General features: G+C 40.5%; 2 protein-coding genes across 5 annotated transcripts in view; both read left to right on the top strand.

Annotated features, from left to right (window-relative positions):
- The window catches only part of LOC145441092 (somatostatin receptor type 2-like), a 70927-nt gene that overhangs the window by 30642 nt on the left and 16218 nt on the right, over positions 1 to 24067 (top strand). The window lies entirely within an intron of this gene.
- Positions 10508 to 24067, top strand: part of LOC145441094 (somatostatin receptor type 2-like) — a 91647-nt gene continuing 78087 nt past the window's right edge. For 2 of the 4 annotated variants that reach the window (XM_080318885.1, XM_080318884.1), the window contains exons 1-2: positions 20043 to 20356; positions 23185 to 23347. In XM_080318885.1, coding sequence (XP_080175011.1) covers positions 20076 to 20356; positions 23185 to 23347 — 444 coding nt within the window. In that variant the 5' untranslated portion in view covers positions 20043 to 20075. Of the gene's footprint in view, positions 11194 to 20042; positions 20357 to 23184; positions 23348 to 24067 lie in introns of those variants that run through there. The other 2 variants (XM_080318887.1, XM_080318886.1) reach the window with 2 other exon arrangements.

The raw sequence follows: 24067 nt of genomic DNA, 5'->3' as shown, positions 1-24067 counted from the left end.
ACCGTGGCGCCGAACACGTAAATGAGAGGCATCCACACTTAATAAAAAATAATAGAAGATATGAACACATAGGCGACGGAAATGAAGTGGTATATTTTGGTGTTCATGGGGTCTCGACCAGACATGGGGTAATCGCGATTAGAATTCGTAATCGATTACGACGATTACAGCATTTTGATGTAATCGTAATCACAATCGATTACATTCGAAAAAAAATCCGAAGTAATTGTAATCGACTACTTCCAGAAGTGGTCAAAGTATAGTCAAGAAAGCAACTCAAGTAGAAGAAGCGACGGAAAAATCTACTCCAGGACAAGTAGAAGTACTTCTTCCATAGGCAACCTAAAACTACTTGCAGCACAAGTAGAATTGACTGACGTTAAATCTACTCAAGTAAGTAAGTAGTTGTGAAAACGATCGTAATTTGTTCGCAGGGGTTGTCAAAAGCTGCAACTTGAGCTAGGCGAAAGATGCCGGGCTTGATTCATATTGATGCATACCAAGAGGTATCCAATTTTCGACAGCATAAGCATTCGTCCGCATCATGGGAGGAAAATGATACTATTGATATGGAAATGCGATACTAACCCTTCTGTTTACTCGAACAGCCTGTTTTAGAAAGTATCATGGTATGGCGTCCTCCCCCATATTATAAGGCCTGTAGGTTAGTTGAAGAGCAATATGGAAAGTTGTATCGCATACGGTGTAAACACTTTGCGCGATTATTAAACGATAATAAAAATATGGTGGATCGGAAAATGCCATATTGTGTAGCTTTTTTTCCGGAAATTAAAGGCATTACTACACTTGCATTTACACTTCAACACGTATGTTCTCCAGACAAAAGAGCTGGAACTAATCAGAACTCAAAGTATGATACTGGGAATTGAAAGAGAAACATAAATACTGCTTCTAAAAGCCGAGAATGTATTTCATGTCTTCAGTCCAGAAAGTTTCAGAGGTGGTATTTTAAAGCAGGTCCAAAGCTAAAAGAAAGTCAGAGTCCACTTTTCCAGATTAGGACACGCCATGGACTGCTAGATTACGATATGATAAGTAAATGCTAGATTGCGAATCATCAGTTTCAAACGATATGATGAGCCATATATACTGCGATGTAATATTTCATATGGGCGACAATGCGGTGTGAACGAAGCCACGCAACCCGCTACCTAAATCATATTCACAGATACTTTTGTGAAATCACATTGGTCACTCCATATCCACAGTGCGCGAAGCGCGACGAAAATTCAAATTTTATGAAAATTAAATAGTGATACGTAAGTACACCGGACAAATATTTGAAATTTTGTATTCGTCAAATGGATCATTATGATTTCCACAAAGAAGAATTAAAACCAACAGCTGCTGATAGCTATCATGACCGAGCCATTCTTTGCCGTTTCCCGTAACGTAAGCTTGCAGTGTCTGTATTAAGTTGAAGGCAGAATTTTATGTTCACTTTAACTTTTTCTCATGTGGCTCTACTTGAAACGGGCGCCAATCGCCATTGCGCAATTCTTTACTCAGCATTTGAACCTGCCGTCATAGCCATCCGCTTTTACAACATGTTAGCGTGGGCTGTAGCTATGGAATCAGGATAAAATAGCCATTCATTTCCCACCACAAATGTTTGTCTTGGGCCCGATAGGGTGGTCAATTTTCAGGTTGATTTCTGGATCTCTTCAGTAATATTGGTAACTGCACTATATTACTATTCATTTTTTATCCTCTCTCAGCCCCCGATGGCCACATTTTCCGTTAGAGCTGGGAGCACGTAAGTCATAATTATAACATCTGATATGTTGTTATAATTACTTGTATTTTGTATAATTGTATTTAGTTAATTCGTGACCTCTCGTCTGTTGTATAATCAAAAGATATGGCATAATCGCCCAAATGTATCAGACTAGAACTTTCGTGAGACGCACACACAAATTGTCAAGCCTTCATTCCTCTGTAGGGGCCCCGGGTGGCATTTGTATTGTGGGTTTCCGATTGGAAGGACAGGACTCTTCGTCACGGCCATCCAGCGTGGCTATTGACAATGGTCACGTACCCAAAGTTTCGGCCTAGGTCTTTCATCGGTAGCACACTTCGTGGAGTCGCATGTTGGCCGAAACTGCATATGTCTTTTGGTGTGTCGTGACGCGGTAATGACCAGCACCGAAATGCCTATTCCGATAAAAATTAGGCATGCTTTTTTCTTGAGTGAGAGACGAATGCATTTCAAAATTAAGTTATCTTGAGACATTAAATCGCGAAGCTCGAAGAAAATTTTTAAGGTAATTAAATCTAAATCTGAATCTAAAAAATATCCGGGGAAGAATTGTCAACTGAAAGCAAGTATTCCGTCAATTTGACCTTTACTGGCCTGTCAATACAAAAAGTTATTACTGGTGTATTTGTTGGTTCATAAATTCTGCAACTCATCACAGATTAGCGTTTCAGTCGGTCAATCTCAGATTTGGAAGAAATGCTTGGTTATCATTTGAAAATGTTGGCATGAGATTGCCTGGGAATACATGGACATAGAATTTCACCGAAATTGCTCAGCAGCTATATTAGAAGCTTCCGCGAACGCACCTGCATTATATGCAAGCATCAACATACAAAGCATTTCGGCAAAGTCATCCCATTAACTTACCGGAAAAACTTTGGTGTCGTTAGTGATGAGAAAGGAGATAGTTTCCCCCTATATCTGAAGGTGATGGTGGAAAGACACCAGAGTAGATTGGAGCCTACATGTGATAGCAGACTATTGTGCGAGTATCATGCGAGACAAACCACTAAATTAGAAGTTCGCATAATTCTGCATCATAAAATACTCGCACTTTATTTGTTCTACAGGAGCAATGTCAGTTTAAATCAACCAGAGAGAGCAGTACAGATGTTTATTTGAAGACTATTGAGTTACTTTCGTTTGTTGGTGCTTCTTGAAACGTTTTATGCACAAACACCAAATATTAAATCGGTACTTTTATGTGGATTATGAGAACATGTGATGGGTGCCTAACCAAAAACTTGACGTGATAGACAAAAACCGAAGTCACAAACGAAGTTAGTCAAAAACAGCTGTCAGATCGCAGTCAACATAAATTGTGTTGACCACTCATGACTTCCCCGCTTGGCGCTCATGCATTACTGGGATAGCATGGAGGGGTCGTGCAAGACTTAAAAATCACAACAGGGCTATATATGCACCTTCCTTGTCCAGCGGCATATGCACATCATGCACTAATGATATGCATATGCATGCACAGATCGTGTGTATGCCGTAAAAACATCAAAGACAAAAATAAACTACGTCCTTTACTCAGCAGGCAACGCATTTGGTAGAAGTATCCTGCTTGTTGCCTAGGCTACTTCTGAGTAAATAGAATTTATTCGCAGAACCAGTAATAACCTTGTGATCTCGTGTTTTGAGGCCATCTTACATCATGCACTGAGAATTATGTCGGCCGGACGCCCCGTTAAAATAGCGAGAATAATGTTGCAAATAACGTAAGTACTAGTAAGTCTGATAGATGCGTGAGCTGAGGGAGATTTAAGTTGTAAAGCACGCCAGGGCTCGTGGCTTACACCCCTGTAGTGTGTGAGCTCGGTTATGAACCATTGGCGTAGCGAATCCAAATTGATTAGATAGTAACACGAACGTACTGTTTGTTCTCTATTTTATCATCAGACATGTTCGAATATACGGGTAAGACTATACCAGTGATTTTCAACCTTTTTGAGAACTGTCCATGCTTTATTTTCTGCAGAAATGTTATCCGCACAAACCAATTGAAAATTACTACACACAAAGAAAATAAGGAAATTTGACACTATTCAAATGTCCAACAAATAGGTTACCGGTTTATCAATGACTAGGTTGCTGCTGAAGATATCTGGTGGCTTCAGTCCACCTATGGGCCAAATAGGTTGTTGGATTTTGCACAGGAACTTCTAAAACTCTTATCCCAAATGAAAGCGTGTTGTCCGTGATTGAAAAATGCTGGCTGGCAGAAATGTATTTAGAAGGTATGACGCAAAGGTCCCGAAGGCTCGAGCAAGTTTTTATGAATTCGTCCCAACGACAGAAGTTGGAGCCACTGTACTTAACATCCAATCAAGTTTATTTGAATTATTTCACGTCAGAAAAAGTAAAAATATGCACAATTTTCAGCCGCGCTACAATGTTTCCGCCGCTTGTCCTCCCCACTGTAATATTTTTCATTAGCACAAGTGTGCACCATCACACAGGGTGAAAGCAACTGGACCAGTGCATTACAACCTATGTGACAGTTCGCACTTGTGTGAATGACTAGCGTGGTGCGAATGAAAATCCAGATGAGTGCAAATGAAAATTGTCCATATTTCTCACTTTTTCTGACGTGGAATAATTAAAATAAACTTAATAGGATATTAAGTGCAGTGATCCCGTAACTTTTGTCGTCTGGACGCAATTCTAAAAACTTGTTGGTAGCTGTGCTTTTCTACTTCACAGGGGAGGAACGCTCCCCGATGCGTTTTTATTGCAAGGTTTGCGAAAAGTTTTTCGCGCGAGAGGATTACGTCACTGCCTAGAAAAAAAGTGGTACAATCGGTATAAGTTGTTCGGATACATACGCCGTGTACGGACCTTTTAGGTCAGGGGTCGGCAACCCCCGGCACGCGTGCCGTTTGTAGCACGCGAGATGATTTTTTATGGCACGCCAAATGATTTGACGCAAACAACATATTATGGCCATGTTTAGCAAAAAGTGAAACAGAAGTTTTTAAAATGTACAAAGCTCGCAGGCGACCAAAACATATTTCGTAAATCAACATCAAATAGAGTCTTTTGGAGCAGATTTTAATTACCTTGATTTTTTCCCGCTTTTCGGGCTATTTATTGAAACCTGATTTCTTGATTTTAATGTGGGCACCCCCAGAAATATGCATATTGTACAGAAACGAGTCCAGCCGCATTAGCAATTATGAAAGAATGGCAACTTAACATCGTATGAAACCGTTTGGATGCTTCAGTCAAGGAGTGTGCAGTGTATAGCCTGCAGAGATGAGCGGATTTGAAATTTCCATGTCCTAATCCAAACCAAATCCGAACCTTCAAATCCAAATCCAAATCCTAATCCATAACTTTTTCATATTCAAGTCCATGTGCAATCCTAATCCGATTCCAACTGGATATTCAGAAAAAATACTAATTTATGCAATGGAGGGATTCGAAAATTTTCTTTCACAACCAACGATTCACTTGATTCAAGATAACTTAGTAACCATAAGTACATTAATAACTGATCTGAATAAAGTTTGTCGCCATTCGCCACACGACATTTCAATCTCCCAGAAAATTAGTAAATCCAATCCAAATCCTAATCCGTTCTGAAAAAAATGTCTAATCCAAATCCAATCCAAAGCCGACAAAATTTCACAAATCCTGTTTTTTCAAAACCTAATCCTAATCCATGCTCATCTCTGGTAGCCTGCGGGAGCGCGATTATTATATGAACCGGCAATTCGGCGCTGGACATTTTCACGTTATAGAAGACACGACATAGACGTTACGTTTCGGGCAACATGCGACCATGCGACCCCGTGCGGTACTGCCAAAATGATTGGCGGCGATAAAACCTTGAAAAAAAAATAACCGCCGCATGTTGGCCTAAACGTTCGACATTGATAATTCTACTGTCCGAAATGACCAGTGCCAAATAGTCCAGCGCCCGCATCTTGAGCCGCACGTATCAAATGAGACCCACCGAGGAAAATAATTAGCCCCGTGTCTAAATGCGAATTCGGAATCGTGCTCGTCTCACGAAAGAAGATATTTTTTAGTTTCGTGTGGTACGTGTAAGCATATTTCAATAAATCTGGAGCAACGACAACCTTTACCGCTTTACCGCGACCTCTGGAGCTTAGCAGACAAATCTAGTGCCAGACCAACCTTAATGTAGCATCAAACAGACTTGTATGATACACTGATACAGGGGTGGGCCGGGGCCTACGATACTAATTTGATGTGGTAGCGAACACAGTTGGCTTGGAAACGACCAAAGTAACCACAGAAGTTCGATCATTGCGTGACTAAAAATAAATGGTGCAAGCATTACGTCCAGCGATATGTCTGGTGCGGTAGCGAGCTATAATTTAAGGATCAATGTCGTAACCGAGGCCTCTGCCAGCTGTATATAGCCGGTTGGTGGGATTCCTTGCTTGAAACGCTAAATATAACATTATTAAAAATGTTCGGCACGCCGTTTGATGATAATTTCACATTTTTTAACATTTTGTCACGCTGCATACAAAAGGTTGCCGGTCCCCTTTGCTGTATTTCAATGCAAAGTATTGGAATTTTAGCAGATATTCATGTTGGTTGGCACCAGAATTTTGCGTTTATCACGTTGGCACTTTCGACTTTCTTCAACTATAACAATTATCACATAAGATCTGTATCGAGTGTTGTTTACTCGTGTACTCGTGTGTTCGTGTACTCGTGCAACCAAGAATTGGAGGCTGTCACAATAAAATTGGAGTAAGCACATTGGTGTCTTACGTCCGATGAATCTTTATCTTGCATTACATCAAATTATTAAGTCACTGGGCCGTTTATCTACTGACCATTGCAATAGCCTGTTTGTAATGCGAACTACACCATTCAGGCTTAGACACGCTTTCCTGTTCTTGGACTGATGATCTCAGGCCGAGTCTAGATCATTAAGGCATAGGCCTATATATAATTAATTAGTGTGCCACTAAGCTTGTTGAAATGCTGATCCATGGGAAAAATTTGCCTAGTTCGTATTCGTACCGCCTTTGCTTGTACGACAAACGTTGTAATATTGCGAACTTTGCGCGAAAATTGTTTCTTTTGACATCGAATGCGCATAATACGCCGGTCGATCGCTTATCATTTTGTTGACTGGGAACGTGCGGTATCCTTGTGGTTGTCAAAGCCAACAGTTACACTTTCTTGAATAATTATTACTTACATAGAATTAACACACAGTTATATCGGCCAGGGTTGCCAACTGAGGGATTACTCTTACGGCAATCGTACAATCTTATTGTTCTTGAAAGATATGTTGATTTGTGTATTGGACAGATAAGAAGTGAATGATCAATTATTCGGATTGTGTGGGTTTATATAGCAATGCATTCCCGTTTTTAACGCCCACTGTACCATCCAATCGGCTAACATACCTTGGCACGGTGAATCATCTTTTCCAATGTTGTCAGAAAATGACCCAAAGGTGCTAGTCGCAACATTGATGCAGTGCAGTTTCACTCTTTTGTGCGTTCTAAATGCGCACATCGAGATGACGTAACATGTCGATTTAGTGTAAAAGTGATATTGTTGCGAGTGAATATTGTTCTTGGGTTTGCCCTTCAAGCTTCGAAGAAAATCACAGTACGATACCCCCAGAAAAAGCAACGGACACCTTGAGAACAACGGGAGTGTGATATCTGTGATTTTTATACTGCAGTGATTTTAATACTTGATTAATCAATAATACGATACGCTGAATGTAAAATAATGAAGCCCTGTCCGAATGCGAATGCGAATAGAGCTCACAAGGGTAGAAAAGCACTGCACAGAACTATACTTTAAGACTATAAAACGAAGTATCATTCACAAAGATGGGGTTCACGGAGAGTTTTTTTAATTGTATTTACTCTACAATATGCTAACCTATGCAGCAGCTAAACACGCTGTAAATTCAAGATGTAATAGTTGTTTCAGTTGTGCAATAATTCTAATGTCACTACAGGACAAACCAGTGTTGGGATCAAGTCACTACCTTCGAGTCACGAGTCATCTCGAGTCATTGCACATTTTGACTCGAGTCAAGTCAAGTCAATCGATTTTCAAAGGTGACTCGAGTCAAGTCAAGTCACTAGTTTTTTGGAGGTGACGCGAGTCAATTCGAGTCAAGTCAAGTCAAGTCACGAGTCAAGTCACGATTCGAGTCAAATTGAATTTTCGAAGTATATGTGATGATCCAAAGTCATTACATTTTGCTAACTGTGTGAAGGATAGATTAATTGGCCATTTATCTTGAATCAAATGACGATTATAAAGTTAAATATTCGTGCAAAAAGGTGTTGTATCGCTCACGCACACGTAGAACTGATAATAAAATACGTGAGTAACTGTATAGCTACATGCTACAGTCTGATTTTATCAGCCAACATAAAGGATCGAATACGAAGCCTCGAAGAGTTGAACAAATTGATGTGGTACAATAGGCACTACCCACCTACACCTCTGTGAGAATATAAAGGCACAAACTATATTCGTTCGATTTAAATCATACAAGAGTGTTGGTAAAGGTGAGCACTGCGCAATGTAGGCCTAAGCACTAAGCTGCCTAAGAAACAGAGATACGGTGCGATTAGATAAATCTACTGCTACTACGACAACGTAGGTGTGATGGTTTCGTAAGCGGTCAATTTATTTGTGATGTAACAATGAATGATCAGTGAAACTTACAATTATTGAAGACTGGTTGCTTTCGCAAGTGACACCGGCGTATCGCTAACAACCAAAACATACATAATATAGGGCGATTTAATCGACACCGTTTACTTAATGACTTGAAATTGACTCGTGAATTTTGCTCCGAGTCACGAGTCAATCCGCATTTCTGAGGCGTCGAGTCAAGTCGAGTCAAGTCATTTTTGCAAAGTGACTCGAGTCATCCCAACACTGTGACAAACTGAGAAACTGGTGACACTGGCTAATTTAGTAATACGTACTTGGGCTAATATAGACTAATTCATCAGGATACTAGCAGGACAAATTTTTACCCATGTCAAAATATACGTCTGGTACAGAATACAATTGAATAGTATATTCTAATTGAAATGAACCCGAATATTTACACACAGCCTAGGCTGTGTCAACAAAAAGAATTTGTGTACCATCTAAAATAGTGCATTGAACGCTGTCGTATTCGACATTTCATGCTGGTGACGTCATATTTTGTGATACGATTGTTGATGTACGATGTTCTTTGCAATCTCTACTAGTTGCTGACGAATACCCCTGACGAGTGTCAGCCGAAAATATTCGGTGTTAATTTCAATATGAATATACTATTCAATTGTATAATGAAGTTCTGTACATATAAGAAGCTGTTCAGGTACATAATACGTAAAGTATGGATTCTTAGCAATAGAACAAGGAGGATGATTGTCAAAGTCTGTAGTTTGTATGAAACTCTTGTTAACGCGACCAGGCCATGGCGTACAGCCTGCTGGGAACGTTGAATCGAAACATGCAGAAAACAATAGTTCTGCCCTGAGACGGGATGCGAGTATATAATGTTATTCCCCGGACGTACAAGCGTATGAATAAGAAACAGTTACCGTTACATCTATCACATTAAACTGTATTTTCTTGCCTGTCGTTAGCGTTGTGGTAACACAAATAACAAATAAATAGCGGTGCATTTGGGTAAACCAAGCCATTGAGGAGCCAGGTGGTACGTAGCGTTGTATAAAACAAATAAGTGGTACGCAATCGGAAAAAGTCTGTTTCCGTCTCAAATGTTAAAATCCGGATCCAAAAATATCCTGCACAAGGTTGAGCATCTATGTGACCCTGTCTATCTGACTACACTTCGGCAATGCCTTGAAGTTTGCTATTAGGTATTTTTCGAGGGAGCGGTGCAATCCTGAAGTCAGCTGATTCCAACTTCATGCAAAATATCGAAGTAAACAAACAGAAAGTCACTTTCATGCAGTATAAATTTAGAATCCTGTCCCGATGCGGATCTGGCAGTTGGTCAAAATGGGAATCCGGACCCGATCTTGTGTAAGAAAAACTTGCCGGATTCCTGTCCGGTTAGAATCCAAACTCCTGATCCTGTACATCTCTAAGGGGTTCGCTGGTCGCCAGAACACACGCAACTCCTACATATGATTTGTGATTCGAACTGAGCAGACTCGAGTATCCGAATGATTCGATTCTGCACCCAGTATGAAAGTATGAAAGGTGTTCAAATATGTACCGTTTACGCGACCACAAATAATTTAATAGCAGTTCCATTACAGCCCACAGTCAGAAACATTGGAATTAATGCTAGATCTGTATTCGATTTCTCGAAGCATTGCGCCCAGTCCTATTTGTGATGATACGGCCGTCTTGGCCATTATTGGTTTGCAGGTAATAATTAATCCCGCTCAGTAATTGTAAATTTCGAAATCGAAACCCCGTCCTTCTGAAATGCGATTCCATCTCGATTACTTATTAGGACAAGTTTTTGCAACTTTTGCAACTTTTTTTACAGCTCCCTACAGCTTACCCAGATTCTATGTACTATGATGTTTTAGGCTGTTTGGAGGGGTTTTATAGTGTAACTTTCTGCAACTTTACTCTATTTCTCATACCAATTTATCGCTATGCTGTTTGGCTTTTTGGGGGAGAGGTAACCCCGCATTGTGTAAATTTCTTGCTGTGTACCGGGGACAAATATAATTTTTGGCGGTCGCGCTAGAATTTCCGTGAAATGGCAAAGTAACAAATTCGACAGCTCTACAAGAAATAGTGTATACAATGGAACCTTTTGAGTATCTCATACCATACTAATTCAACAAAAATTATAAATACAACTTTTCACTGCAACTTTTGTCAAAATTAAGTGCAACGCTATCGCGATTTTAGTGCAACAAAAACTTGCCCTACTTATAAGATGATTTGTAATTATGCAGTTGGTACCATGCGTTGCGCGAACTGGGATCTGTATAGGGGAACAGCAGAAGTCTCGATGATTTGCAATTGATATTCATAATATTGTTTCCGCTTTGAGTGAAAATTATCTTTTAATGAATTTGTTCTTTCAACACTCTGTTGATGCACAGTCCATTTTATGCACCAGTAATCTCTAGTAGTGTAGATGTGTAGTAAGATTTGTATCGTAGTAGATTTTTTTTTATTACTCAGTGAAAATTTGGGGCTCAGCGAAGGCTTGCAGATCCGCAGGTCAGTAAAGCTTGAGAAGCACTGGTCCACACTCTATTTTTGTAACAAAGTTGTTCATTCAATTCTACGGAAGGAATAACACATGAAGTTACAGAATAACGCTATTCGCGACTGAAATCACCTTAAACATACGATCTTCAATTTTTCAGAGCCACTTATTTAACCGTTAGATAATAGTTGAAGACATTGATCAGAAATGGGTGATGTGTCCACTTTCTTTCGAGGTAAGTGAATGCATTCATATTTATATGTATATTAGTGATAGCTGCGCACGACTATGTAGCGCAGGGGTGTCAAACTCAAATTGCGTCTCGGGCCGGATTCAAGCCTTCAAATCGCTCGCGGGCCGGACCAGTCAACTGATTCCAAAATGTTACCTCGCGACCTTGCTTTATCACTTGAATACCTAATTATCAAGCATATATAGACAATACACGGATCAGAGGGGTCTTGTTCTCTTATTCTAGCGAGTGACAACACCTTGATTCGCGAACAATGGTAGCGGCAAAAATGCGATGATTGTCCGGTTGAATCACTTAGCTAAACAGAACAGTTAGAGATAAAAACCTATAAAACAGTTGCGCTATCGACGATTTAAGTTGCTATATTTCAGTGTTTCCTTTGCTTTAGTCGTTAACTGGTCTCAGCTCTGCCTATGTGCGGTTTGGAATATAAGATATTTAACTCAAAACGCGGACATTAGAATTTGGATTATTATTATTTAATCGCGAGTCGGGTTTCGCTTATAAGTCCGGGGACCTGTTGGGCTGGAAGTGACACAGCAGTGCGACCATATGCATTATTTGAGTAACCAATATATTCTCCATGTAGATTGCATATAACGGTTCCGCATTGGCGTTTTCGCTTTTGTGAATGGCAACTTTTTGGTCCATTTTCCATAGCACTCTGAACTATGTGTGCACTTTTTGTATTTTCAAATTAGAGAGAGTGAAACTACAACGCCAGAGTCGGTTGGTTATAATGTGGGCTATGAACTTAATATTATTATTGACGCTTTTCGCCTCTGAGACCAGGTGCGTCACGGACTGGAATGTGCGGTCATTTCATCACAATGTGGGCGATAGCCGATTTACAAGTATGTGCCACACGCTAGAACGAACTCTGCAACATGAGTTAACATTTCGGGGATGATCTGTAGATTTTCGATTGTTCTAGCGATTTTAAGCTCGCGCGCCCTGTCGAATAAGAAGTTTCGATGAAAATCATATCGATGGCAGTGCAGCAAAAAATGCTCGACTATTTCAGGTACTGTGCAATGGTCGCATAGATCAGTATCGCTACATCCAATGCTGTATAAATGCGCATTCAGGCGGCAATGACCTGAACGAAGCCGAAATATTAATCGTTCGTAGAGCCTATGTCGATGCATAGATGGAAAGTGGCCATCAGTCAATGATCTATGGAAATTTAGATAGTGACATCCTCGCTCATTTCGTTGATATTCGGCGTTCCAGGTCGCTATACAGAATTGCCGTACTTTGGCGTTCACCTCAGTGTGGCAGATTTCTTCGGGAATTGTCTAGGAAGGGGTATTTTTGATCTCGGTCCTGGCAGCTTGACAAGCCAATTTGTCGGCTAACTCATTACCACCGATATAAGCGTGTCCCGGTATCCAAACCAGGACAACAATGGCGCCTTTCCGAATCGCTTGATTCAGCGAGCGGCCACTTTCAAATATAACACTCCGAGTTTGCGATGACTGCAAGTTGGCCATAGCGGATAGTACGCTCAGGCTGTCTGAAAGAATCAGATATATTTGATGGTTTGAGCCATTCTGGCAGATCCATTTTAGAGCGCGGAGAATGGCTTGTGCTTCTATGGAGAAGATTAACTTTAGGGTAGAACAAGGTTGAGAAAAGTAAATCATCAGCGACGGGATAGTAAACGCATAACCGGCTCCTTCTGCGGATTTAGACCCGTCAGTGTATAATCGGTGTGCAGTGCACTTTTCGTATTCTCAAATTAGAGAAAGTGAAACCACAACCCCAGAGTCGGTTGGTTATAATGTGGGCTGTGAACTGAACATGCTCGAAATTCGCTGTCTTGAGGGAGTATTTAATGAAAGTATTTCTCGTAAAACTGCTGAACATCTTATACAAATGTGCTGGATAATATAAGATTTTTTTTCAATCTACTCAGAATTCCTTCGCGGGCCGGATGAAACTGTCTGGCGGGCCGGATACGGCCCGCGGGCCGTATGTTTGACACCCCTGATGTAGCGTATAGGATCCACAAATTAAAATTAAAACGAATGAAAGGTAAAATTAGCGCGGATGAAATAATCGTATATACCAGTGGTTGGGAACCTTTTTCGTCCGAAGAGCCCTTTTGGCCCATTTTTTCTATTTTTACTCCCAAAGAGCTATACATGTCAATCAACTGTCACGTCATAATTGCAAATTTGTGACGTCATGGTAGCACTTATACAATCTCACTGTGTTGTGCCTCCTTTTCTCTGTAAAAACTCGTACTAATCATGCTGGTATAACCTTATTCGAGCATGCGAACCTTGAGTTCAGAGAACGTAGCTTTGCAGTGATGCTCCTTTTAAATGCGAGAACCCAAGATTACATGCGTAAGTGGAGCCAAACATGGTCACTGCAGGAGCAGTATATACCCAATGTAAGGTGCGTTACATCAGTGACGTGGGGTCAGGGAAGGCAAGTGAGGCAGTTCGTCACCTGTCGCCAGGATGAGTGAACGAAAATTGTGAAACCTTCAATTGCTATTGGTATTTTCTATGTTCATGAATGACTGAGCTTTCAACATTTTCCTCTCTAAATTAGGAAATTTGCATAATTCTTATTCGAAAATAAAGCCTGAAACGATAGGCTATGCACAGACGGGCCAAGCTTCACCATTGATGCCGCAATTCATCGTAAATAGCTTAGAATTTATAATAGCCTCAACTGATATTAATTGAATGTAATATGGTCGCACCGATTCCGAATATCTAAATACTGCTCGACTTCTCAATTCTCAAAGTATAAGGCGAGAACATATAACATTGCGCCACCCGCATACATTCTATCGCCGGTACTACAAAGCGACTTACCAATCAAGAACGTGGATCGCTATGGCGTTGTTTGTAATTCGAGTGAGTGTCACTTACAAGGCAGTTCATTTCGAGCCGTAGATCAGGAAGACAGTGCGTATTTATTTGAAAACTGCGTCGTCATATGGGCATCGCCATGCCTGCTATTCTCTTTCGTCAATCAACGTATCGTGCAATCCAAGATTTCGAGTCGGATACATCAAATTCGCGAGTGATATTGGTCGCCGGGCGACAGTAACTTAAATTTGTGGATTTTGAAAAGGGGGTCCGAGCCCCTAACCCCAGAGACGGCATTGTCTTTACCTCTCAAAAGACATGTTAATACGGTCACGAGAATAATTATTATGGTCGTGATGAAAATATACTAACAAGTTGCTGTAATATTGATCAATTCGGTTAAAAATCAAATATTTGGCAAAGAGCCATATCTTATACCCATAAGAGCCATATATGGCTCGCGAGCCATCGGTTCCCGACCGCTGGTATATACATTATAATTTCGCAAGAAACCGATTAAAGTATAAGCGCATATGTACGAGAAATAACATTTCTCACTCCCGGGTATTTTGCGATTTAGCAACATTATTTTGACCAGAAACAATTTTACTCACTCTTGTAATTAAATATTGCTAACAATTGTGAGGAAAAGCTGTGAGGCTTATATGCTAGAAAAATGTATTATTTCGAAATATATATTGCTTCAATCGTTACAGTTAATTAGTATCATATATCGCTGTCATATATTCGCTTACCCATTTCGCAAAGCCGTAGCCAGAATTTTTTATTTATTTATTAATTTTTTTAGAAAGGTGGGTTTGGGCGTGGGTGAAAAATTTGATGACTTAAATGAACCCCCCAAGATAAGGAAAAATTAGGTAAAACGATGGTCCCTAGACACACACACACACACACACACACACACACACACACACACACACACACACACACACACACACACACACACACACACACACACACACATGCACACACACAGACACACACACATACACACACACATACATACACATACACACACACACACACACACACACACACACACACACATACATACACATACACACACATACACCCACACCCACACACACACACACACACACACACACACACACACACACACACACATACACCCACACACACACACAAACACATACACACACACACATTCACATAGACATACTTACATACCTTATGGAAGCTTTTAATTACCTACTATAGCTTGTATTAGGCGATCGTTTCACGGACGAGCCCGAATCGCTGACATTAAGTGATGAAAAATTAGTGTGAATTTCGGGCCTAGTCGCGCGGAGCTTAAAATTTTTTTGAATAATGAAATAATTTGACCAATAATATTGGTGTGTGTGTATATGATCAAGGGTGTCCATTCTTAGTAATTACTTCGTTGAAGCACAGTTATTTAGCAACCTCTGGTAAAGATTGACGCTACTTTAAAGATTGAAATCGCTGATACATATCAGACCAAGTTGAAAAACTCCTTTGATCAGGCTTGTGCGATTTCAAATTAGCACTTTTTTTCGGGAGTTGGCGATATTTTCCTGTGTCAGTCGAATTTATGTCAGAGGGATCTGGTTGCACGGACAGGATCATTGGGCGCCAGCCATTTAAGCACCCGAAAATCTATATTGAAGACTTCTGAATACATGCGTCGGCTTTATGGCCATCAATCAATTTTGGAGCGCACTTTACGGAGTCACATAGCCTACTTTATATGTGTTCGTTTGTCCCGGAGAGGAAATTGCCGGAACTAACAGTCCCCAACCCCCATACTGAAATAACACCCCTAGATTCAATCAACGACCTCGGGCTACTCCAGTGTATCTATACTGGTACTGTTGTATTCTCATAATTGAGAATGCAGCTAAATTCAATTATGGGTAATTGCCGAAAACTAATTTTTCAGGATACCGATAAGAAAATAAAGACATACATGCACGTGCACACTAAATTGCGCGAAGCGCGAAGAAAACTTTAGGTTGCATTCATATGCCCAAAAATACTGTAATAATTATTGAGTTGACGAAAATTTGCCATTATTTCCCTAGGGGGATCGATCCTTTCGCCTCTTGGCTACGCCGATGGCAGTGCGCACCGCTTCTATGACATCCCATTATGCAAAGCGCCAGAAATGGAAGACCTCAGTCATTGTGAACCAAATATTAATCAAACTAGCTTAGCGTTCTGTTTTTGGTGAGCAATGTGGCATTTGGGGATTGCAATTTATTTCAGAACCAGTTGCGAAATTAGAGCAGCTCAAGAGCCTGTCAGCGCTGTAGGAACCGCAGAAAGAATTATATTGAGATATACACCAACTATAGATATTCTCAATGGTATTTTAAATGTGTAGTAAAAATGTTCAAATATTCTGTACGCTAGTAATGTGACATGATTGTGCAATGTGCATGTGCAATGCGCATTGAGCAATCCTGCTTCGTATGGGAGTGACTTCAACCTAGTGTTTTTATTAGATGTGTTCTTCATCATTTCTGATTATTAGGAATGTTAACTTTTCAAACGAAAGCCACTTCAATCACACTCAGGGTTATTTCTAAACATATACAATATATATATTTAATTGTTCAAGTGTGGCATGAGTGTTTCTGTCTCCCTGTGACCTGATATCGCTGTCTCCAGGGACGATAACTCATACCGAGTATAATCGAATTGTCATCCTCGCATTGCTGATGATCTTGTCGTGCTCGATACGTTGCTAGACACAAAATATTAATTGCGATTACCTTGGTAATTGTTGCAATTACAATTTTTTTATCTAAAAACTGCTCCAAATTAGTGTTCTCTGTTTCTTGAACCGCGGCGGACCCGTGACACTCATTGAAGTCATCCCTATTCACTCATCACCGTATTCCAGTTGCATTCGAGTACACACTATATAGTATACACCGCTTGTACATGTACACTTGTATTCATTTGCGAAAAATGCACCCGTGCGTTGTAGCGTTATAAGTTATAACATCAAATCTTGTCGTTGATGAAGCGATTGGAAAGATAGTTTGTGTATTCGGGTTGGCGTTTAGCAGCTTGTAATCACATAATGCGAAATGTTTATGTACAATAATAATGGAGTGCGCAAATTTAATGATCGATTTCGATATGTAATAGTAATGAGAGTGATTGGTGACTCCATTTATTGGATGGTATTCTATTTACAATTTTACATTGGCATGGTATGATAGGAAAATCCATAAATCTCTGCTGTAGGTGCATAAACATGATGAATTTTTTATTTGACTTATTATGGTCTAGATCAGGGCTATTCAACCGGTTGTATCGTATACCCATTACCCGATGGTGTATCATAACTTGAAAAGCTGTACAACTCGGATGGGGTGTACTGGGGTGTACCAGATCTGCATCAAAATGGAGCGATGACTAGCAATCGCGATAAATAGGCAAGTTTATGCTTCAAGTTTATGAACAGGCTGTTCCTATCAGCTGTGCTGTACGCCACTTGTAAATGACATTCCTCCGTCTTGTGATGTCGTAAGCCGATCTTTCTCGTCATTTAACTTATTTGTTCTTTTTGCAGTAGAACAGGGTGCACTTAATATGTGTTCAGCTTGCGATATCCGTCTATAACAGGGGTGGGAAAACTACGGCCCGCAGGCCACATGCGGCCCACAACACGGTTTTGTGCGCGAAAGGTCCAAGAAACGTTGTAAAATATTGATAAAATGCATACTAAAAATCAAATTACTGTGGGTATTGATTAAGCTTATTCCTAAATATTTTAACATGATAATGACACTTACCATAGTATATTTTTCATTTCATTGATGGCGCGATAGTCCGACTTCGGGGCCCTTGTATTATGTAAGATTTTAATTGCTGAACATCACAGAAAGCGAAACGTAAAGGACCTAATTTGGATCACGAGTGTGATTTTAGATTGGCAGCACGAGCAAGTTTATTAGATTACGTGCTATAATTGGATAATCCGATTCGCGAGTGCGTTGGATAGATTCGTTCTTCGTATGTGTAGAAGTATTTATAATTATAATATTTATATATTGTAGAAACGTAAATGTAACAAAATCCAAAAGTTCAATCAGCAAATCCTTATGAACAGATCGCTGCTCACAGACTCGAATTTACATCCAGTTCTAAAAATCAGGACAATCTACTTTCATCCCTAAATTTATCAAAAATGAGAAGGACGTCAATTTTTCTGATTCCTGTACGTTGTTATCAAATCAATGTTTGGTTTGTTTTGAATATACAAAATACAAATACACAATATACATAGATCATTTCCATATTGTCAGTCACTATATAATCAAATAACACTATTGAATTTTGGTTTAGCCTGTCCGTTTTATATAGTGCAGCCCGCGAATGGATTCAAATGTTGAATGCGGCCCGAGAGCTAAAAAGTTTGCCCACCACCGGACTATAATGATTTTCGAGGGATCCGCCGCGACAGCTCAGACATTTTGGTATACTTCCTGCGAGATGCTTATAAATAGCGTTTGTGTTGGTTGTTTGTTTTGGGGTATTCATGGTGTTTGTCGACTACTATGGTCATTTACACCAGGCCGAAATTCTTCTTATTTTCCGTAACTGCCGACTTATAGCACGGCCCACCTCTAGGCTCTTTGTAAGACACCGCTTACGCTTACGCTTACGCTTACGCGGATGAAGTAGCGTTTGTGTATTTAATAGCAGATGCGCTGGCAGGGAGTCTCGGGTGATGGAGTAGCCTTTAAGATCAGACACCCACCTTAGCCTAGGCGAAGTAAAGAAGAGGCATGCACACTGAATGAAAAGTAATGCAGAGAATGTAAGACGCAAGCGACAAAATGAGGTGGCATGTGGCGGAGGGCGAGGTCGATGTTAAGTCGTGGTCCGGTAATCCTGAAGGCTGGCTAGTATTCATTTAGAAGAATGGTGACAGCATTCTCCGCAAGTCATGAAGTAACAGCAATAAATGACAACTGCCCCGCCCGGCGCCCACCCTCTAGAAATTCATAAATTGTCTTTCCGTGGGGTATGAACGATATAGTTTAAGATGTATAATTAGGTGCCCACTGAATGTTCGATGACACCACTTTTATCAGATCTACCTGTAAATCTGATAATTATAACGTATTTGCAATATGCAAGTAACAATATAAGGAACCAATTTCATTCATTACCCGTGAAAAATTTTCGCTAGATATTTCCACAATCATCATATTATCACATCACTTTATGTCTGTGAATGGAATATGTGTATAACGATCGCCCCAGATGTTGTGTTAATCATCCAATAAGGGCCCAAGACCATCGCTGTTACCTATCTTTTATTTATCTTTAAGGGGGGTGTTCATTTACGTCATCGAATTTTTCGCCCCTCCCAAATAATTTTTCTGGCTACACCCTTGCTCGGGTGTCGATTTTAATATCACTGTGTTAGATCGTGGTCCGGTAACCTCAAGCCCTGGTTAGTATTTAACATTTCCTATACGTTGCAGCCTTATTTCAATTAGGCCCGCGGTGGCAACCTGCGTACATACGGCTGCATGCAGCCGTGAAACTGACCGTCCACACCACGGCCGAGAACCTTTTTCGACCGAAGAGCAATATTGACCCAATATGCAGTACCATAAGCACATTCAATCGAAAATCGTCACAATATAAATTATGTCTCCGTGGATATAAATTGATAAGCGATAGTGAGCTTACTTACCAACCTACCAACCAATCTGTCCACGAACAGATTAATTAGCCGGCGACGTAGGCCAATATTGATCTCAAGTTCTGGACTCACATGCAAACTTATGTACCACGCGGATGATGAAGTTTTAAGGGCTTAGCGCACCAAAACGAAGTACGATGATCAAGAAGGGAAATTGCCATTTGACGATTTAGTTTCACTAAATGTACCTGTCTATAATTTGTACACGGATGTGACTGTAATATATTCTATAACGCACTGCCTATGAATTAAATTAACCTAAAAAGGCTACTCTCCTATATATAGTATGTCTGTGCAATATGAATGCAATGAGTAAACAACTTTTTGTCGGGGTATATGAGCGTTTGGTATCCGGTTTGAGGGCGTTGTTTGAAAAAGTTTGGGAAGCACTGATCTACTCCTTGATCAATTCAGATGCGGGAAACATTACAAGCGCCGATGAATTCTCCGCGGAAGCTCAAGAAGACGTCGTTCTTGCTGCCTTTCGCATACTTATCTTCGTGATAGGTATTTTAGGCAATCTCCTGGTTATTTTTGTGATCCTGATCCTGGGCGAATACAAGAAAGCTGTCACTCATTGGTAGGTATAGAAAATTGAATTTGAATATGCGATGGGACTTACAAGAATTGCCGGAAATTTTCATGTCGCGAATAAAATGCAATATTTGGATTAGCGGACACAACAAGGTTCATCGCACGGCTATAGGTGCCGAGTTTCAAGATAATGAAAAATATTTAGGTGTTGATCAGAGATTGTGCGAACCCCTGAAAGGTTCTTGATTCTTATCAACGCGAACGTGAACCCGAATCTATGACGTCAAGTAACGCCATATTGATAATTGAAACCCTATATTTCCCTAAAGACGTATATTAATGTTCATTGTACATTGGGTTGCCATACGTCCTCCTTTAGGAGGATTTGTCCCCTTTTTCATGTTGTGAAAAGGTCTTCCGAGGACGCCTAAATGTCCTCCTTTTTAGGAATTCGTCCTCCTTTAGGGCTTTAAGAGCTAAGATAGTGGATAGATCCGAGTGAAAAGGGGCATAAATGACGCTAAATAGGAAATTTGTGGTTGGTTCGAACGAAACTTTATCATTTATTCCGGATTTTACTCCAGTATTCTCAGTTTGAAAAATTTGAAAAAGTGTCCTCTTTTCAGATTCCCAAAATATGGTAACCCTATATATACACTACAGTATATTCTAGCCTACAATGTATTCTTAAAGCGTTCGACCATAGTATTGTAATGCAGCTAATTTTGGATTTTCGCGCGACAATGCCGTCTGGGATAGTATGCCGCAAAGCAGGAGAAAGTTCGCAGTGAGAGTTAGAGTGTGAATGCGCAACAATGGCCAATACGCTTGCTGTTTGCGCTACTCCTCACTTGCTTCCAGACGGCATTGCTGCGTCACAATACCAAACTCCGTTACAGTGAAAAATGCGAGTCTAATATTGTGTGTGTGTGTGTATGTAGGGGGTTGCACAATAATATTTATATTTTTGTAATCAGTAGTCAGTACCTTGGTAGCTTTCGATTGATAACAATTTTTCAAATTTCGCGCTCGGCAAGCCAGTCTGGATAGTGCCGTATATTGCCTTTGGTCAAATGCAGATTGGCTTGTGTCCACACCGTTATGGGACACTATGGTGAGACTATTGCTACAGTAATATTGATCAGAGTAAAATACAGTTTTTCACACTCGCTGCAGATATTACCTAAAAATTCAGTTTTACAGAAGCCAACACCCCAATAGCGGCGGATTTTGTTTTTATGATACAATAAACATATCATATTAGGATTGATCCCGTTCGGATACATCCGGATATTTGCAATTTATCTAACCGGTTAACCGGATAATACCTGCTAAGTGAGACAATCGATTTCATTAGGTCTGCATGAAAAACGGATTGCAAAATCATTACACAGTGTTATTGTAGAGTAGAACTATACGTACAGTGTACACGCGCAGTACGAGCGAATACGAGAAAAACCACGTAAATTCAATGTTCACTGCTTCTGCAACTCCTTCTTATATTGCACAACGCATCAATTGTGGCATCCTGTAGCCGGGACCGGAATCTTGTAACAAAGAGTTCACAAGCATTGAATGCTCTTTCAGTTTCCACAGAAGTGGGCTCAATACTAAGCAGCGCTCCGTAGAGAATCTAAACCTAAAGGTTGGCAGGTCCTTTTGACCATTCTTCTGTTTAGGTTTGGAGTAAGGACTAGTAGCGGATACTGGAATTGATGCCGACATGATACCTCGCTCTAATTCCTCCGTGAGAAATTCACGTGATCAGACACGCAGTCAGCCGAAAATTAAGGGGGGTGTTTGAAATAAAATGTGGGGGTTTCGATTTTTTTCGAATTAAGTATCAGCGGGAATCAAGTGCGCTTGCACGCACTCACATGTTTGCGAACATTCGATGTCATTCAGTTTCGCGATGTCACTATCACAATCGCTAATCAGAATACACTTAACGGCATATCGTCACTAAGTCATCAGGAGATAGGAGCCGACGCAAGCCAGGCCCGAGACGCGATGGTTAAGCCAGCGATGATATCTTTCGTAGGCTATTGCAGATGCGACTGTGTAGGTCAGCGATAATATCGTGAGCACCAAGCCAATGCAGATGCGATTGTGCAGGCCAGCAATGGTAAAGTGTGCACGCTGCACAGTTCACACTGCACAGGGCCTATTGCAGATGCGACTCTTGTATCCGGCGGAACTATAGGCTGGTTGAAGACGCGAGAAATCAGGCCAGAGACGATAGCCGAGTCCGCGGCAATCAATGACCTAATTAACGATCATCTCAGCGAGAGATCGCGTCGCATTCCATTGTGCAATGTGCGCAGACGCATCTCGCTAATTGGAAACAGGCTTCTCGCTAATCGGCCGCGCGCAACACTGAATACGACTTAATGAAGCTTACAAAAAGTGTAAAACGTATTTGCAACGATACTTCTTTATCCGGTTAACCGGCAGAATTATATCCGGATAACAGATTTAAAATACCCGCGTTTAACCCGTTTACCGTTATCAGGATAATCCAACCCTATCCCGTACGTCTGCTACGTTTTTACATTAGACAACGATGCATTCTTGTTCTCGTTGATGTCAATATATTTGTAATTGTAATATAAGGAAAAGGTTCACAGTGCTGAGCCTACGAAAGCTGATTTACGAACGCGAGCCTCCAAATTTCCGAGGTTCACACACGAACACGAACACGAACGTGAACCTCACGTTCACACGATCCCTACTATCGATATCTCACACAATGTATCGCCCACAATTCGTTTTTTATATTATCATCAATAACAGCAATGTTGGTATATACGGGAAGTCTTAATAATGGATATAGTACATTTCTAAATATTTATTCCGACGAAATATCTTTGTCAGGTATGTAATGCAGTTGGCCATAGCCGACTCTCTCTTCCTACTTACGTTACCGCTAAGAGCAGCCGAAACTCTCGATAATAATTGGCGCAACGAAGTCTGGTCATGCAAGCTCAAGGAGACCGTGATGTTTTTTAATTATTATTCTTCGATATGCTTCCTTGTGGTAAGTTTTGTTTATCGCCCAAAATAACGCGTTGGGTAGGCCTACGCTGGTATTAATTTATGACTGCATTGTGTGTTTGATTACGCTGCGCTCTTGTCATGAAGCTCGCAGATAACGTTCTGATTGCAGATTGATTAGCAGGCGCTAAAATTCCGAGTATACGCCATGCGGTAAATTTTGCAAATGATGGATTCGGATCTGGACTGGATTATGGGATTTTGGTGATTTCTTGGCCCATTTAAAATTACAATTTGGACATGCAATGTGAAATAACGGTTAGGAAATTCACGATTTGATAAGGATGATGGTCTAGCTAGATATATGATAATGAGGTTAACGCGGATGTTATAACATCGCGTCACAGTATCACACTGAGATATGGCTAAAATGAAGAATTCCATTCCATTCTATTCCATTCCCACTCAACCTTTTTCGGTGTGGTGCACACTTAAACTTGCTATGACGAAGTCGTGCACCTCTTTTATCGCAGACCGACTAAAGCAGTTTTTCTCAAATTTTCTAGACACGCCCTCCTTTATGATAGTGAAAAATTTCTCGCCGCTACCATCGTCATATCACGAAATACAACCAGAATGCTAGCAATCCCAACGGATAGTTTGATGACATGAAAGGTTATGTTATGACTGTTGATGAAAAAATTCTCAAATATGAAATTCGGACTATGCAGAGAAAAAAAACAGGATTTGGAGGTAAATTGTA

Source organism: Botryllus schlosseri, chromosome 6, assembly GCF_051294905.1.
Source record: "Botryllus schlosseri isolate E-star chromosome 6, Bs_hap1, whole genome shotgun sequence".
Lineage (NCBI taxonomy): Eukaryota > Metazoa > Chordata > Ascidiacea > Stolidobranchia > Styelidae > Botryllus > Botryllus schlosseri.
This window is presented reverse-complemented; position numbering and strand designations above follow the sequence as displayed.